The sequence below is a fragment of the Manis pentadactyla genome, chromosome 4 (assembly GCF_030020395.1).
Source record: "Manis pentadactyla isolate mManPen7 chromosome 4, mManPen7.hap1, whole genome shotgun sequence".
In the NCBI taxonomy this organism is placed as follows: domain Eukaryota; kingdom Metazoa; phylum Chordata; class Mammalia; order Pholidota; family Manidae; genus Manis; species Manis pentadactyla.
The window spans coordinates 51,593,626-51,611,655 of record NC_080022.1 but is presented as its reverse complement, the minus strand read 5'-3'; the positions used below and the strand labels follow the sequence as shown (position 1 = coordinate 51,611,655).

Genomic DNA, 18,030 nt, shown 5'->3' with positions numbered 1-18,030 from the left:
CTGTTCCAGCAATGTGTTTTTGTTAAATCAGATCTGCTAAGATACTGTGTAATTAAAAAAAATAATTAGGGATAATTTATCTCAATATTTTATGTACTTTAATAGAGGTTACATTTCTAATCAAAAGAGTTTGTGATATGGGTCTTTACAATATGTTTCTTGTATTATATTTCCCAAATAGTTTGTATATTTTTCTTTTTCTTTGATTTAGGTATGTATAGATTGTTCAGTAAATAAATATGCGATAAACTGTACATTAGTATAATGTTCCAATATCTGTAATATTTTAAGACTAAGTATGACTTTTGTGAGTTCTTACAAAACATACAGATTTAAAATTTTCATATGTGATTGTATTTTTTAGATTTCAGAAAACTTTTACTTTGACCTTAATTCTGAGCAGATAAAAGGATTATTGCGTCCACATGTACCACCTGCCGCCATTACTACTCTGGCAAGATCGGCCATTTTTTCTATAACTTATCCTTCCCAAGATGTTTTCCTTGTAATAAAGGTGAGAACAGTGTTAAATATATTTATTTACATGGTGTCAGTGTCTGTACACTTGTGTCCCTATTAATATTACAAGCTTCTTAAGGCAGAGATTTTATCTTTATGTATTTTTTCATCTTAATATTTATTAACATAAATTGAATGTATACTTTAGGTGCTGCCTAAGTTTTTCTTGAGTGGGGAGCTCTATCAGTCATGTTCTCCTGAAAAACCAGTAGGATAGAAACACACATAGAGACAAAGAGAGATTGAGATTGACTTTAAGGAATGGGCTTGTGTGATTGTGGGGGTTGGCACATTTGAAGTGTGTAGGGCAGGCTGGTAGTCTGGAAATTTAGGTAAGAGTTGATATTGTAGTCTTGAATCTGAACTCTGCAGGGCAGCAGACTAGAAGGTCAGGCAGGGTTCTATGCTGCAGTCTTGAGAATTCCTTCTTTGGGAAACCTCAGTCTTTGCTCCTATGGCTTTCTCATAATTGGAAGCAGCCCACCCACATTATGCTGGGTAATCTCCTTTACTCAAAGTCTACTGATATAAATGTTAATCACCTCTAAAAAATAGCTTCACAGCAACATCTAGACTGATGTTTCGTCAAACAAATGGACTTCATAGCCTAGCCAAGTTGACATATAAAACTAACCATCACAGGAGCTATACTGTGATTTTTTTGCTCATTTCCTAAATTATGTAAATCCTAAAATCTAAGTCATTGAGGTCATGAAGCATTATGATTTGACTGTCAGCCAATCAGGAATAAGGATTACAAATGTAAAATATGTATATTACTAAGCTACTTAACTTAGAGTAACTTAGAGAATAATTTACCTTAACTTGACCTTGCCTTGAGAGTAGCCTAAAATATATTCCTTAATCATTTTATCTTTATTCACATAAAATTATCATAAAAAGGTAATGAATTTTGTAATAAGGTTATAAAGTGGATTGTCATGAAATGAGTCCTATTTACCCACAGGAATAATGTCCCAATTTTTGGATAGATTCCTATGAATTCAGGTTAAAATAAATCTTAGTTACAATGAACAGTCCTATAAGCAAAGATTTAGCAGCAGTGATCTTCAGAAACTCAAAGAGTAAAGTTCTACATATTAATACAGTTGTTAAATATAGTATACAGTTATTTCACATGGAAAAATAGCATGTTTGCATAAAGATAAATACACAGGAGTCTCCCCTATCTGTGGTTTTACTTTCTGTGCTTCAGCTACACATGGTCAGCCATGTTCTGCAAGTAATTGAACCTCCTTCTGACATATCATCAGAGGGTCAACAGCAGCCTAACACAGCATCATAATGCCTGCGTTGTTAACCCTACTTCATCTCATCATGTAGCCATTTTATCATCTCATATCATCACCATATTGATTGATACTTATTACAGTATAATAAGATATTTTGAGAGAAAGGACAGCACATTCATATACTTTTATTACAGTGTATTATAATTGTTCTAGTTTATTATTAGTTATTGTTATTAATCTCTTACTGTGCCTAATTCAAGAATTAAATTTTATCATAGATATGTATTTGTAGGAAAAAACAGTATATATTGGTTTGGTACTATCTGTAGTTTCAGGCATTCACTGGGGGTCTTGGAACATATCCCCTGCAGATTTTAGGGAATAAGGGAATTACTGTGTTTGAGTGGATGAGCTAGGAAGATAGAAATGATGTTTGGGAAATGGCTACTTGAAAGTGAGATTATTTAGTGAAAAGATTTGATTGCCATTGAATGATTTAGATAAGATGAAGGAAAAGAAACGTGATAAATCATGGTACATTCATATGACGGGATAGTATGGCAAATAAACACAAATTTGGATGATTTTAATGGCATAGAAATGATACCAATTGTGTAAAATATATACACACCACACACATGCACACACACGTATGTATTTACATAGAAAAAGGCTTTTCTGTAATTTCAAAAAAATGAACAAGTTAAAATGTTATTAAAATTGTAAAGGAAATTATTTTTTAAGTTTTCTTAAATCACTTGTGGTCCAGCTGGATGTTTTTATTTTTTGAGAAAAAAATTCCCTTGACCTGTGTATTGGTTAGTTAGTGTTATATGAGAATAGAAAGACAAAATCCCAGTAGCATATAATAAGCATTTATTTTGTTCATGCATCTGAGTTGTATGGTTCGTTAGCAGATCTAGGCTATACTGTTAGGTGGCTGTGCTCCCTCAAGTATCTGTAGGTCATCTGGGGGTCTGTTGATTTTGCTGGAGCTGTTTTTCTCTGTATGTCTCTTTTCTAGCAGGCTAGCCTGGCATAGTCTCATGGTGATAGCAGAAGTGTCAAAGAGCAGACGCAGTTGCAGAGGCAACTTTCAAGCTTTTGGTCATATCATGCTAGCTAACATTAAATTGGCCAAAACAGGTTACATGACAACACAAAATCAAGGTGCTAGGATATATACTTGGCCTCTTTAATTCAGAGGAATTGCATGTGTGAGAGGGGTAAAGGAAGGATGAAGAATTGGAGCTATTAGTATAGTCTGTCACTGTTTAGGATCCTAGAATTCTGGCTCAGCCAGGATTAGTAATACCTTGCTCATTTTTGTGCCCTTTTGATTACTGTGGTTATTTTCTGGTAAATATGTGAAGGCGTAATACCATTATATTTGGATTATTGTTTATGTAACCTGCCATTTTAGAGAGCAGAAACAAAGCACATTGCAAAAACCCCACAAATAGGCAAAAACATTAGGGAATGATAATAATGTCCACTTAAAATTATTTTAATTAAATTTTTAATTAATGTCTGACATAGTTTTAGAAAGTACACAAAGTCATAAATACATATTTTGATGAATTATCTCAAAATGGATATGTTTGTGTTATTACTCACCCAGGCTGACTGACAAAACATCACCACAATCTCAGAAACAGCCCTTGTGCTCAATCCCATTCAGTGCTCCCTCTTTGTCCACATTTTTTGCTTGTTTTTCAACCATATTGATGGGATCTAACAGTATATGTATTTTTTATTTTTCCCCACTCTACATGATTGTTAATCTATGATGCTGTATGCAGCAGTTTAAAAATTCATTCACATTGCTTTGTAGTATTTCACTCTATGAATGTATCATAATTTATCCATTTTACTAGTGATAGACATTTTGGTTCATTTGATTTTGTGGCATTTATAAGTAATTCTGTGAACAATTTTGTTCCATGAAGATAGACGTATGTATTCATTCTGTTTAGTATATACCTGGGAGTACAATTGCTGAGTTATAGGATATTTGTATGGTAGGTTTGGTAGATGCTGTCAGATAGGTTTCCAAAGTATCTGTGATAGTTGCCATCCTGCCAGTATTGAAAAAGAGTTTCAGTTAGTCACACTTAGTATTTATCTTATTTTTTTTTAAATTAAGAAATAAACATACATGTAATGAGATCTGTGTAGTATACAAATCTGGGGTAAATAGTTTGGTGAATTTTGACATACATATTCATCTGTGTAATAACTATAGAGCTCAAGCCATAAAATATTTCCATCACCCCATCACTATGGAGGGTTCTTCTGTTTCTCTTTCTACCCCTTCCTCCCACCAGATAACTAGCATCCCTTCTATCACCATTGTTTAGCTTTATCTCTTCTTGAATTTCATATAGATGAAATCATAAAATATGTGGTCTTTTGTGGCTTTATTCAGTCACTGTAATGTGAGTCATCCATATTGTTATGTATAGCCATAGTTTGTTCTTTCATTTTTAATTGGAAGGTTGTATTTTATTGTATGATTATAATACGGTTTACTCATCCTGCTTGGATGAATAGACTTTGATAGACATTAGGGTTTTTTTTTTTCTTCTAGTATACATCTATTTTTCAATTGGTTATTATGAATAAAGCTGTGAAATTCTTTAGCAAGTCTTCTGGGAGCACTTAAACACTCCTTTGTGTTTTTTATGTTTAGCATAAATACATCATTTTCCCAGAGTGAGTTAACTATTTTACACTCTTACTGATACTGGTAAGTCATTTTTCTTAATATAGCCATTCTGGTATTCACTGTGTTTTTAATTTGCATTTCCCTGACTAAAAATGATTTGAACATCTTTATACACTTATTAGTCATTGGATATTCTCTTCTGTGAAATGCTTATTGAAATCATTTGCTCATATTATTGGGTTGTTTCAACTTTTTTGTTATTGATTTGTAGGGTTTCTTAATATGTTCTGTATGTTAGTTTGTTGTTGGTTTGCATTCTTCACATTTTTTTGGCTACACTGTGCTCACTTTCTCACAGTGTTATCCTTTGAAACACATGTGGCTAATTTATCAACCTGTCTTTTTATAGCTATGGTATTTCATGTTCTTTATATGAAATTTTTGCTTCCCTCAAAGTCAGAACATGTTTTCTCAAATGATTCCTTGTAAGATTGTTTTAGCTCTCACATACAGGTTTTTGAGTAAGGTAGAGATGAATATTAATTCCCCCCCGCCCACACACATAGGATAACCTAAAGACACAACACTGTTTATTGAAAAGACTGCTTTTCCCCTATGCTCTTGCAAAGTCTTCTATGTCATAAATCAAGTGTTTGCATTTGTGAAGTTCTTTTTCTAAAGTCTCTTTTGGTTCCACTGGTCTGTTTATCTTTTCTTGGCACCAGTACAACACTGTTTTGATTATTGTAGCCTTATAACAAATAGTTTTTTTTTTCCCTGACTTTACACTTCAGAATTGGCTTGGTTGTTCCTGACTTTTTACACGTTTACATACATTTTGGCTTGACAGTTTCCTTCTCCCAATATAGGCATACTCTCTCTCCAGGAAGAACTTGTTAGGAGGTTGACTAGGATTGCATTACTCATACAGGCAGACCTCATTTTATTGTGCTTTGCTTTATTGTACTTCACAGATACTCTATTTTGTATAAATTGAAGGTTTGTGTCAACCCTGCATCAAGCAAGTCTGTGGGTGCTGTTTTTCCAACAGCATTTGCTTACTTCATGTCTCTGTCATGTTTAACAATTCTTGCAATATTTCAAACTTTTTTGTAATTATATATGTTATGGTGAACTGTGATCAATGATGATGACTTGCTGAAAGTTCAGATGATGGTTAGCAGTCTTTAGCAATAAAGTATTTTTTAATTAAGTTCTTTTTTTAGACATAATGCTATTGCACACTTAATAGGTTATAGTACAGTGTAAACATAACTTTTATATGCACTGAAACCAAAAGTTCATTTGACTCCCTTTATTGCAATACTCACTTTATTGCAGTAGCCTGGAACTGAACCCACAATGTCTCTGAGGTATGCCCATGCAGATCAACTTGGGAAAATTTACATCTTTAAACTACTGAGTTTTCCAGTCGGTGAACATTGTACATCATTCCATGTTTTTAGGTCTTTTCCTCTTGTATCTTTGTAGTAATTTGGTATTTTTGATCCTGTTATAAATGGTATCACGTAAAATTTTTCATTTTAAGTATTTTTGCAATTTAATTTCATTTGTCACTGGTATATAGAAATTTGGATTTATTTTCTTTGTAAACTTTTATTTACACTTAGTAACATGCATAAGGTGTGTCTTCATTAATTCTTATATACTTAACTCAGTTATGTAACATCCAGATCAATGTATATATAGAACATACACAATAATCTTTATGCCCTCTCCTACTGTTTTATCACCATATTAGTTGAGCCTCTTCTTGAACTTCATAGAAAAGGAATCATTTCTTGTGGCATTCTAAAGAATTATGGCTGTAAGATTCACCTAGGTTTTTTGCATGTAGCAATAGTTTGTTATTTTCAGTTTGTATACTATTCTGTTACGTGAATATATCACAGTTTGTCCATTCTAGTTGTCAGTGGACATTCTGGTATTTCTAACTTTTAGCTATTATGAGTACTGCTGTTACAAACATTCTTGTAAATGACTTTTGGAGCACCTTTATTTACATTTCTAATGAGTATGCAGATAGGTGTTGAATGTATAATGTATTTATATATATATATATATATATATATATATATATATATATATATATAGATCATAGTGTATTTATAGCTTCAGTGTTCCAACATGGTTAGTACAATTTTCACTCTCATCAGCATTGCTTAAGAATGTCACTTGCTCCATTACTTTCTTAACATTTGCTTTCTTCAAATTTTATTGTATTATACATTTTAGTTTCATCAGTTTTATTTTTGGTACACTGGAGGGGTTATATCAATTTGGTTTTAATTTACAGTTCCCTGATGACTAAGAATCTTGATCAGCTTATTGTCCATTTGGATATTCTGTTTTGTAAAGTCCTTATTTAAATAGCTAGCTCATTTTTAACCTGTTTATAAGTGATTTTTAGTATAATGTACATAAAAAAATTTTAAGTATACATAGAATACATAAATTTTAAGTGAAAAAAATACACACCTGTGTAATCATATCCATTTCATTGTATTATTTTTATTGTGTCTTATTAATTTGTAAGAGTTCTTTATATCTTCCATTCACTAATTGGAAGTCTCAACTTTATTAGGTACTAAATTTCTGCATACACTTGATTTGGTTTCTGGATGTTAATCCAATTTTATTTACATCTTTTTAAAAAACATTAAAAATGTTATAGGGGTAAAGTGAGACAAATGATAAGTACAGTGAAATAAGACAAATGGAGAGATAAAGTCATAAGTAAAAAATATTCTGTTGGTCACTTAAAAATATTATTTTGTGAGTTGTCTTTTTTAATTGTAATTTTGTACCTTGATGTTATATTAACTGAAGGTGACTTTATGCCTGACTGCTTTTGTTAATATTTTTAGTTGTAATAAAATATATCTAACATGAAATTTATAATCTTAATCATTTTTATGTGCATAGTTCAGTATTAAGGACATTCACATTGTTGTGTAAACTCTAGAAATTTTCATCTTGCATGACCTTAACTCTCTACACACTAAACAACAACTCCTCATTTTTTCCCTCTCTCTAACTCCTGCTAATCACCATTCTGCTCTCTATGTCATATGAATGGAATCCCATTTGTCTTTTTGTGATTGACTTGTTTTACTTAGCATACATCTTCAAATTTCATCCAGGTTGCAGTATGTTTTAGAATTTCCCCCCTTTTCAAGGCTGAATAATATTCCATTGTATATATACACCATATTTGTATATCTGCTCATCTTCCGATGGACATCTCCCGATGGACTCCCTTTTGACTTTGTGAATAATGCTGCTATGAACATGGTGTACAAATACCTGTTTGAGTCCCTGTTTTCAATTCCAGTGAATATATACCCAGAAGTTGATTTCCTGAATTATATGGTAATTCTATTTTTAATTTTTTGAGGAAACTCTCCACTTTTTGCATAGTAGTTATACTCTTTTACATTCCCACCAGTAGTGCACAAGGATTCCAATTTTTCCATATCCTTGCCAATTCTTGTTATTTTTTGGGCTTTTTGATAGTAGCCATCCTGATAGGTATAAGGTGATAATCTTTTTCATATGCTTGTTAGCTATCTGTATATCTTCTTTGGAGAAATGTCTATTCAAGTCCTTTGCTCATTTAAAAATCAGATTATTCATTGTTTGTTGCTGAGTTGTAGGATATCTTTATCTATTCTAGATATTAACTCCTTATCAGATGTATGATTTGCACATATTTTCTATCATTCCATAGTTAGCCTTTTTACCCTATTGATTGTGTCCTATGATACATAAAAGTTTAAAATTTTAATGGAGTCCAGTTTATCTATTTTTAATTTTATTGCCTGTGCTTTTTTGTGTGAAATCCAAAAAAAATTTTGCATATCCAAGGTCATGAAGCTTTTCCTCTATTTTTTCTGCTAAGAGCTTTATACTTTAGGTCTCCATCTATATCTTTGATCCATTTAGAGTTAATTTTTGCCAATGATATAAGGTAAGGGTACAACTTTATTCTTTTGCATTTGGATATTCTTTTTTTTAAACACCACTTCTTGAAAGACTGTTTCTTTCCCCACTGAATGGTCTTGGCACCCTTGTTGAAAATTATTTAACCATATATACTAATACTTATTTCTGTGCTGTTCTGTTTCATTTATCTATAAATTTGTCTTTATGCCAGTACCACACATTTTGGTTACTGTGGCGCTGTATTAAGTTTTGAAACCAGGAAGTATGAGACTTCCAACTTTGTTCTTTTTTTTTTTGGTATCATTAATCTACAATTACCTGAGGAACATTATGTTTACCAGACTCCCCCCATCAGAAGTCCCCGCCCCACCCCATTATAGTCACTGTCCATCAGTGTAGTAAGATGCTATAGAATCACTACTTGTCTTCTCTGTGTTGTACAGCCCTCCCTGTGCCCCCACACACATTGTCTGGTAATAGTAATGCCCCCCTCCCTTTTTTTACCCCTTATCCCTCCCTTCCCACTCATCCTCCCCAGTCCCTTTCCCTTTGGTAACTGTTAGTCCATTCTTGTGTTCTGTGAGTCTGCTGCTGTTTTGTTCCTTCAGTTTTTTTCTTTGTTCTTACACTCCACAGATGAGTGAAATCATTTGATACTTGTCTTTCTCTGCCTGGCTTATTTCACTGAGCATAATACCCTCTAGCTCCATCCATGTTGTTACAAATGGTAGGATTTGTTTTCATTTCATGGCTGAATAATATTCCATTCTGTATATGTACCACATCTTCTTTATCCATTTATCTACTGATGAACACTTAGGTTGCCTCCATTTCTTGACTATTATAAATAGTGCTGCAATAAACATAGGGGTGTATCTGTCTTTTTGAATCTGAGAATGTGTATTCTTTGGATAAATTCCAAGGAATGGGATTCCTGGGTCAAATGGTATTTCTATTTTGAGCTTTTTGAGGAACCTCCATAGTGCTTTCCATAATGGTTAAACTAATTTACATTCCCACCAGCAGTGTAGGAGGGCTCCCCTTTCTCCACAACCTCACCAACATTTCTTGTTGTTTGTCTTTTGGATGTTGGCCATCCTAACTGGTGTGAGGTGATATCTCATTGTGGTTTTAATTTGCATTTCTCTGATGATTAGCGATGTGGAGCATCTTTTCACGTGTCTGTTGGCCATCTGAATTTCTTCTTTGGAGAAGTGTCTGTTCAGATCCTGTGCCCATTTTTTAATTGGATTATTTGCTTTTTGTTTGTTGAGGTACGTGAGCTCTTTATATATTTTGGATGTCAACCCTTTATCAGATCTGTCATTTATGAATATATTCTCCCATACTGTAGGATGCCTTTTTATTCTAGTGACGATGTCCTTTGCTACACAGAAACTTTTCAGCTTGATATAGTCCCACTTGTTCATTTTTGTTTTGTTTACCTTGCCCAGGGAGATATGTTCATGAAGAAGAAGTTATTCATGTTTATGACGAAGAGATTTTTGCCTATGTTTTTATCTATGAGTTTTATGGTTTCTTGACTTACTTTCAGGTCTTTGATCCATTTTGAATTTACTTTTGTGTATGGGATTAGGCAGTGATCCAGTTTCATTCTCTTACATGTAGCTGTCCATTTTTTTAAAAATTTTATTTTGGTATCATTAATCTACAATTACATGAAGGACGTTATGTTCACTAGGCTCCCCCCCTCACCAAGTCCCCCCCCAGCCCACATACCCATTCACAGTCACTGTCCATCAACATAGTAAGATGCTGTAAAATCACTACTTGTCTTCTCTGTGTTGCACAGCCCTCCCCATGCCCCCCTCCACACTATACATGTTAATCGTAATGCCCCCTTTCTTTTTTCCTGCCCTTATCCCTCCCTTCCCACCCGTCCTCCCCAGTCCCTTTCCCTTTGGTAACTGTTAGACCATTCTTGGGTTCTGTGCTTCTGCTGCTGTTTTGTTCCTTCAGTTTTCTTTTGTTCTTATACTCCACATGTGAGTGAAATCATTTGGCACTTGTCTTTCTCTGCCTGTCTTATTTCACTGAGCATAATGTAGCTGTCCAGTTTTGTCAACACCAGCTGTTGAAGAGGCTGTCATTTCCCCATTGTATGTCCTTGGCTCCTTTATCATATATTAATTGACCATATATGTTTGGGTTAATGTCTGGAGTCTCTGTTCTATTCCACTGGTCTGTGGCTCTGTTCTTATGTCAGTACCAAATTGTGTTGATTACTGTGGTTTTGTAGTAGAGCTTGATGTTGGGAAGCGAGATCGCCCATACTTTATTCTTCCTTCTCAGGATCGCTTTGGCTATTCGGGGTCTTTGGTGGTTCCATATGAATTTTAGAACTATTTGTTCCAGTTCATTGAAGAATGCTGTTGGCATTTTGGTAGGGAATGCATTGAATCTGTAGATTGCTTTGGGCAAGATGGTCATTTTGACGATATTAATTCTTCCTAGCCAAGAGCATGGGATGAGTTTCCATTTGTTAGTGTCCTCTTTAATTTCTCTTAAGAGTGACTTGCAGTTTTCAGGGTATAGGTCTTTCACTTCCTTGGTTAGGTTTATTCCTAGGTATTTTATTCTTTTTGATGCAATTGTGAATGGAATGGTTTTCCTGATTTCTCTTTCCACTAGTTTATCTTGAGTGTAGGGGAAAGCAACAGATTTCTGTGTATTAATTTTCTGTCCCACAACTTTTCTGAATTCAGATATTAGTTGTAATAGTTTTGGAGTGGAGTCTTTAGGGTTTTAACTTTGTTCTTTTATTTTTTCAGAGGAGGCAGTAAGTATTTATTGAATACCTACTGTGTGCCCTGCTTCTGGACACACTTTATTTCAACATCTTTATTTTGTGGTTACTTTTTACTATGCAAAATTTCAGACATATACAAAAGGAGAAAGAAGAGCATGAACAACACTCAGACACCTGGGGTCATCTTCTACAATTACAATTTTTTTTTATATCATTAATCTACAATTACATGAGAAACATTATGTTTACTAGACACCCCCCCTTCACCAAGTTCCCCCCACATACCCCATTACAGTCACTTTCCATCAGTGTTGTAAGATGCTGTAGAATCACTACTTGTCTTCTCTGTGTTGTACAGCCCTCCCCGTGCCCCCACACACATTATACGTGCTAATTATAGTGCCCCCATTCTTTTCTCTCCGCCTTAGCCCTCCCTTCCCACCCATCCTCCCGAGTCCCTTTCCCTTTGGTAACTGTTATTCCATTCGTGGGTTCTGTGATTCTGCTGTTGTTTTGTTCCTTCAGTTTTCCTTTGTTCTTATACTCCACAGATGAGTGAAATTATTTGGTACTTGTCTTTCTCCGCCCAGCTCATTTCACTGAGCATAATACCCTCTAGATCCATCCATGTTGTTGCAAATGGTAGGATCTGTTTTTTTCTTATGGCTGAGTAATATTCCATTGTGTATATGTACCACATCTTCCTTATCTATTCAGATACTGATGGACATTTAGGTTGTTTCCATATCTTGGCTATTGTAAATAGTGCAGCGATAAACATAGGGGTGCATCTGTCTTTTTCAAACTGGAGTGCTGCATTCTTAGGGTAAATTCCTAGAAGTGGAATTCCTGGGTCAAATGCTATTTTTATTTTGAGCATTCTGAGGAACCTCCATACTGCTTTTCACAATGGTTGAACTAATTTACATTCCCACCAGCAGCGTAGGAGGGTTCCCCTTTCTCCACAACCTCGCCAACATTTGTTGTCATTTGTCTTTTGGATGTAGCCATGCTTACTGGTGTGAGGTGATACCTCATTGTGGTTTCAGTTTGCATTTCTCTGATAACTAGTGATGTGGAGCATCTTTTCATGTGTCTGTTGGCCATCTGAATTTCTTTTTTGGAGAACTGTCTTTTCAGCTCCCCTGCCCATTTTTTAATTGGATTATTTGCTTTTTGTTTGTTGAGGTGTGTGAGCTCTTTATATATTTTGGATGTCAACCCTTTATGGGATCTGTCATTTATGAATATATTCTCCCATACTGTAGGATACCTTTTTGTTCTATTGATGGTGTCCTTTGCTGTACAGAAGATTTTTAGCTTGATATAGTCCCACTTGTTCATTTTTGCTTTTGTTTCCCTTGCCCAGGGAGATATGTTCATGAAGAAGTCACTCATATTTATGTCCAGGAGATTTTTGCCTATGTTTTTTTCTAAGAGTTTTATGGTTTCATGACTTAGTTCAGGTCTTTGATCCATTTCGAATTTACTTTTGTGTATGGGGTTAGACAGTGATCCAGTTTCATTCTCTTAAATGTAGCTGTCCAGTTTTTGCAGCACCATCTGTTGAAGAGACTGTCATTTCCCCATTGTATGTCCATGGCTCCTTTATTGTATATTAATTGGCCATATATGTTTGGGTTAATGTCTGGAGTCTGTATTCTGTTCCACTGGTCTGTGGCTCTGTTCTTGTGCCAATACCGAATTGTCTTGATTACTATGGCTTTGTAGTAGAGCTTGAAGTTGGGGAGCGAGATCCCCCCAACTTTATTCTTCCTTCTCTGTATTGCTTTGGCTATTCGGGGTCTTTGGTGGTTCCATATGAATTTTAGAACTATTTGTTCCAGTTCATTGAAGTATGCTGTTGGTAATTTGATAGGGATTGCATCGAATCTGTATGTTGCTTTGGGAGGATGGCCATTTTGATGATATTAATTCTTCCTAGCCAGGAGCATGGGATGAGTTTCCATTTGTTAGTGTCCTCTTTAATTTCTCTTAAGAGTGTCTTGTAGTTTTCAGGGTATAGGTCTTTCACTTCCTTGGTTAGGTTTATTCCTAGGTATTTTATTCTTTTTGATGCTATTGTGAATGGAATTGTTTTCCTAATTTCTCTTTCTGTTAGTTCATTGTTGGTGTATAGGAAAGCCACAGATTTCTGTGTGTTAATATTGTATCCTGCGACTTTGCTGAATTCCGATATTAGTTCTGGTAGTTTTAGAGTGGAGTCTTCAGGGTTTTTTACATACAATGTCATGTCATCTGCAAATAGTGACAGTTTAACCTCTTCTTTACCAATCTGGATTCCTTGTATTTCTTTGTTTTGTCTGATTGCTGTGGCTTGGACCTCCAGTAATATGTTGAATAACAGTGGAGAGAGTGGGCATCCTTGTCTTGTTCCCGATCTCAGAGGAAAAGCTTTCAGTCTCTCGCTGTTCAGTATGATTTTAGCTGTGGGTTTATCATAGATGGCCTTTATTATGTTGAGGTACTTGCCCTCTATGCCCATTTTGTTGAGAGTTTTTATCATGAATGGATGTTGAATGCTTTTTCAGCATCTATGGAGATGGTCATATGGTTTTTGTCCTTCTTTTTGTTGATGTGGTGGATGATGTTGATGGATTTTTGAATGTTGTACCATCCTTGCATCCCCGGGATGAATCCCACTTTGTCATAGTGTATGATCCTTTTGATGTATTTTTGAATTCAGTTTGCTTATATTTTGTTGAGTATTTTTGCATCTACATTCATCAGGGATATTTGTCTGTAATTTTGTTTTTTGGTGGGGTCTTAGCCTGGTTTTGGTATTAAGGTGATGTTGGCTTCATAGAATGAGTTTGGGAGTACTCCCTCCTCTTCTATTTTTTTGGAAAACTTTAAGGAGAATGGGTATTACGTCTTCTCTGTATGTGTGATAAAATTCCAAAGTAAATCCATCTGGCCCAGGGGTTTTGTTCTTGGGTAGTTTTTTGGTTACTGCTTCAATTTCATTGCTCGTAGTTGGTCTGTTTAGATTTTCTGTTTCTTTCTGGTACAGTCTTGGGAGGTTGTATTTTTCTAGGAAGTTGTCCATTTCTAGGTTTTCCAGCTTGTTAGCATATAGGTTTTCATTGTATTCTCTAATAATTCTTTGTATTTCTGTGGGGTCCATCGTGATTTTTCCTTTCTTGTTTCTGATTCTGTTGATGTGTGTTGACTCTCTTTTTCTCTTAATAAGTCTGGCTAGAGGCTTATCTATTTTGTTTATTTTCTCGAAGAGCCAGCTCTTGGTTTCACTGATTTTTTTCTATTGTTTTATTCTTCTCAATTTTATTTATTTCTTCTCTGATCTTTATTATGTTCCTCTGTCTGCTGACCGTAGGCCTAATTTGTTATTCTTTTTCCAATTTCAATAATTGGGACATTAGGCTATTCATTTGGTATTGTTCTTTCTTCATTAAATATGCCTGGATTGCTATATACTTTCCTTTTATGACTGCTTTCGCTGCATTCCATAGAAGTTGGGGCTTTGTGTTGTTGTCATTTGTTTCCATATATTGCTGGATCTCCATTTTAATTTGGTCATTGATCCATTGATTATTTTGAAGCATGTTGTTAAGCCTCCATGTGTTTGTGAGCCTTTTTGATTTCTTTGTACAATTTATTTTTAGTTTTATACCTTTGTGGTCTGAAAAGTTGGTTGGTAGGATTTCAATCTTTTGGAATTTACTGAGGCTCTTTTTGTGGCCTAGTATGTGGTCTATTCTGGAGAATGTTCCATGTGTACTTGAGAAGAATGTGTATCCTGTTGCTTTTGGATGTAGAGTTCTATAGATGTCTATTAGGTCCATCTGTTCTAGTGTGTTGTTCAGTGCTGTGTGTCCTTACTTATTTTCTGTCTGGTGGATCTGTCCTTTGGAGTGAGTGGTGTGCTAAAGTCTCCCAAAATGAATGCATTGCATTCTATTTCCTCCTTTAATTCTGTTAGTATTTGTTTCACATATGCTGGTGCTCCTGTGTTGGGTGCATATATATTTAGAATGGTTATATCCTGTTGTTGGACTGACCCCTTTATCATTATGTAGTGTCCTTCTTTATCTCTTGTTACCGTCTTTGTTTTGAAGTCTATTTTGTCTGATACTAGTATTGCAACACCTGCTTTTTCTCCCTATAGTTTGCATGAAATATCTTTTTCCATCCTTTGACTTTTAATCTGTGCATGTCTTTGGGTTTGAGGTGAGTCTCTTATAAGCAGCATATAGATGGGTCTTGCTTTTTTATCCATTCTATTACTCTGTGTCTTTTGATTGGTGCATTCAGGCCATTTACATTTAGGGTGATTATTGAAAGATATGTACTTATTGCCATTGCAGGCTTTAGATTCATGGTTACCAAAGGTTGAAGGTTAGCTTCTTTACTACCTTACTGTCTAACTTAACTCACTTATTAAGGTATTATAAATACAGTCTTATGATTATTTCTCTCCCTTTTTATTCCTCCTCCTCCATTCTTCATATGTTGGGTGTTTTGGTCTGTGCTCTTTTTAGGAGTGTTCCCATCTAGAGCAGTCCCTCTAAAATACCCTGTAGAGGTGGTTTGTGGGAAGCAAATTCCCTCATCTTTTGCTTGTCTGGAAATTGTTTAATCCATCCTTCATATTTAAATGATAATAATGCTGGATACAGTATTTTGCTTCAAGGCCCTTCTGTTTCATTGCATTAAGTATATCATGCCATTCTCTTCTGGCCTGTAAGGTTTCTGTTGAGAAGTCTGATGATAGCCTGATGGGTTTTCCTTTGTAGGTGACCCGTTTTCTCTCTCTCATTGCCTTTAATACTCTGTCCTTGTCCTTGATCTTTGCCATTTTAATTATTATGTGTCTTGGTGTTGTCCTCTTTCGGTCCCTTCTGTTGGGAGTTCTGTGTACTTCTGTAGTCTGAGCAACTATTTCCTCTCCCAGTTTGGGGAAGTTTTCAGCAATTATTTCTTCAAAGACACTTTCTATCCCTTTTTCTCTCTCTTCTTCTTCTGGTGTTCCTATGATACGAATATTGTTCCTTTTGGATTGGTCACACAGTTCTCTTAATATTGTTTCATTCCTGGAGATCCTTTTATCTCTCTTTGCATCAGCTTCTATGCATTCTTCTTCTCTGGTTTCTATTCCATCAATGGCCTCTTGCATCTTATCCATTCTGCTTACTTCATCCCTTAGCTCTTATATATTTCTCTGCATCTCCGTCAGCATGTTTATGATTTTTATTTTGAATTCTTTTTCAGGAAGACTGTTTAGGTCTATCTACTTTTCAGGTGTTGACTCTATGATTTGGTCTGTCTCAGATTCTGCCTTTTCATGGCGATAGAGATAGTTTGCAGAGCTGGGGCGAGTGATGGCTGGGAGAGCATCCCTTCTTGTTGGTTTGTGGCCTTCCTTTCCTGGGAGAACAGCTACCTCTAGCAGCTTGTACTGGGCAGCTGCGCACAGGTGGGGCCTCTGATTCTTGCCCTGCCTCTATTGAGTTTAGCTCCGCAGTTGCTGTTGGTGTGGCCTGCCTTGGGCTGCTACTCCGATATGGTGGAGCCACGTCAGAGGGGAAACGGCCAGGAGGCTGTTTATCTCCGTGAGAGGCCTCCGATCCGCCGTTCTGCATAGGGGGTAAGGGTGCCCAGAGTTCCCTGGGATTCCCAGCTGCTGGACTAAGTGTCCCGGGACGCTTCCATCCAGCTTTGGGGTCCCTGTCCCTTTAAGACTTTCAAAAAGCACTCGCTTTTCCTTGTCCCAGGGGCGCTGGCTGCGGGGACCCACTCACAGGTCTTACTGTCCTGTTTCCCTAGTTTCCAGCACCCCATGCACGCACTGTGTCTGTGCTCTGGTGCGGATGGCTAGGGCTGGGTGTTTAGCAGTCCTGGGCTCCCTCTCCCTCCCCGCTCTGACTCTTCTCCTCCCGCCATAAGCTGGGGTGAGGGGCACTTGGGTCCTGCAGGGCCGGGCCTTGTATCTTAACCCCTTCGCGAGGCGCTGGATTCCTGCAGGTGTGGATGTAGTCTGGTTGTTGTCCTGTGTCTACTGGTCTCTCTTTTAGGGAGAGTTGTATTTGTTGTATTTTCAAAAATATATGTGGTTTTGGGAGAAGATTTCCGCTGTTCTGCTCACGCCGCCATCTTGGCTCCTCCTCCTGTTCTTTTTTCCAAAATTTGTTTTGATCCTTCGAAATTCCATATGTATTTAAGAATAAATCTTTCTATTTCTGCAGAGGATATCATTGGGATTTTGCTTGGGATTGCATTAAATCTATAAATTGCTTTGAGTAGAGTTGACATCATAACAACATTAAGTTTTCCAATCCATGAATAGGAGTTGTCTTTACATTAATTTTTATCTTCTTTTTGCACCAGTGTTTTATAGTTTCAGATTACACATTGTCCACCTTTTTAGTTATTTCTTCAGTATTTTATTCTTCTCGATGTTATTGTAAACAGAATTAAAAAAATTTTTCTTTTTGAATTGTTCATTGTCAATGCATAGAAATCCAACTGATTTTTATGTCTTGGTTTAGTATCCTGAAACTTTGCTGAGTTCATTTTTTAGTTGTAACAGTTTTTTTTTTTGTGAAATGTTGAGGTTTTCTATATAAAAGATCATGTTTTCTGCAAACAGATTATTTTTTCCTTTCCTATTTAGATATATTTTGTTTCTTTTTCTTGCCTTGTTGCTCTGGTCAAGAACTTCCAATATTATGTTGAATAGAATTGACAAAATCCTTATCTTGTTTCTGTTCTTAGAGGAAAAGTTTCCAAGTCTTTCCCCAATAAATGAAGTGTTAACTATGGGTTTTAATATGTGGCCTGTATTAAGTTGAGGTAGCTTTCCTCTATTGCTA

The 18,030-nt window shown here is 35.7% G+C and overlaps 1 protein-coding gene across 12 annotated transcripts in view; it reads left to right on the top strand.

The window, feature by feature from the left end:
• The window catches only part of DOCK7 (dedicator of cytokinesis 7), a 252,706-nt gene that overhangs the window by 63,125 nt on the left and 171,551 nt on the right, over positions 1–18,030 (top strand). For all 12 annotated transcript variants that reach the window (XM_036911277.2, XM_036911273.2, XM_036911272.2 and 9 more), the window contains exon 9: positions 365–514. In XM_036911277.2, the coding sequence (XP_036767172.2) occupies positions 365–514 (150 nt within the window). The remainder of the gene's footprint in view (positions 1–364; positions 515–18,030) is intronic.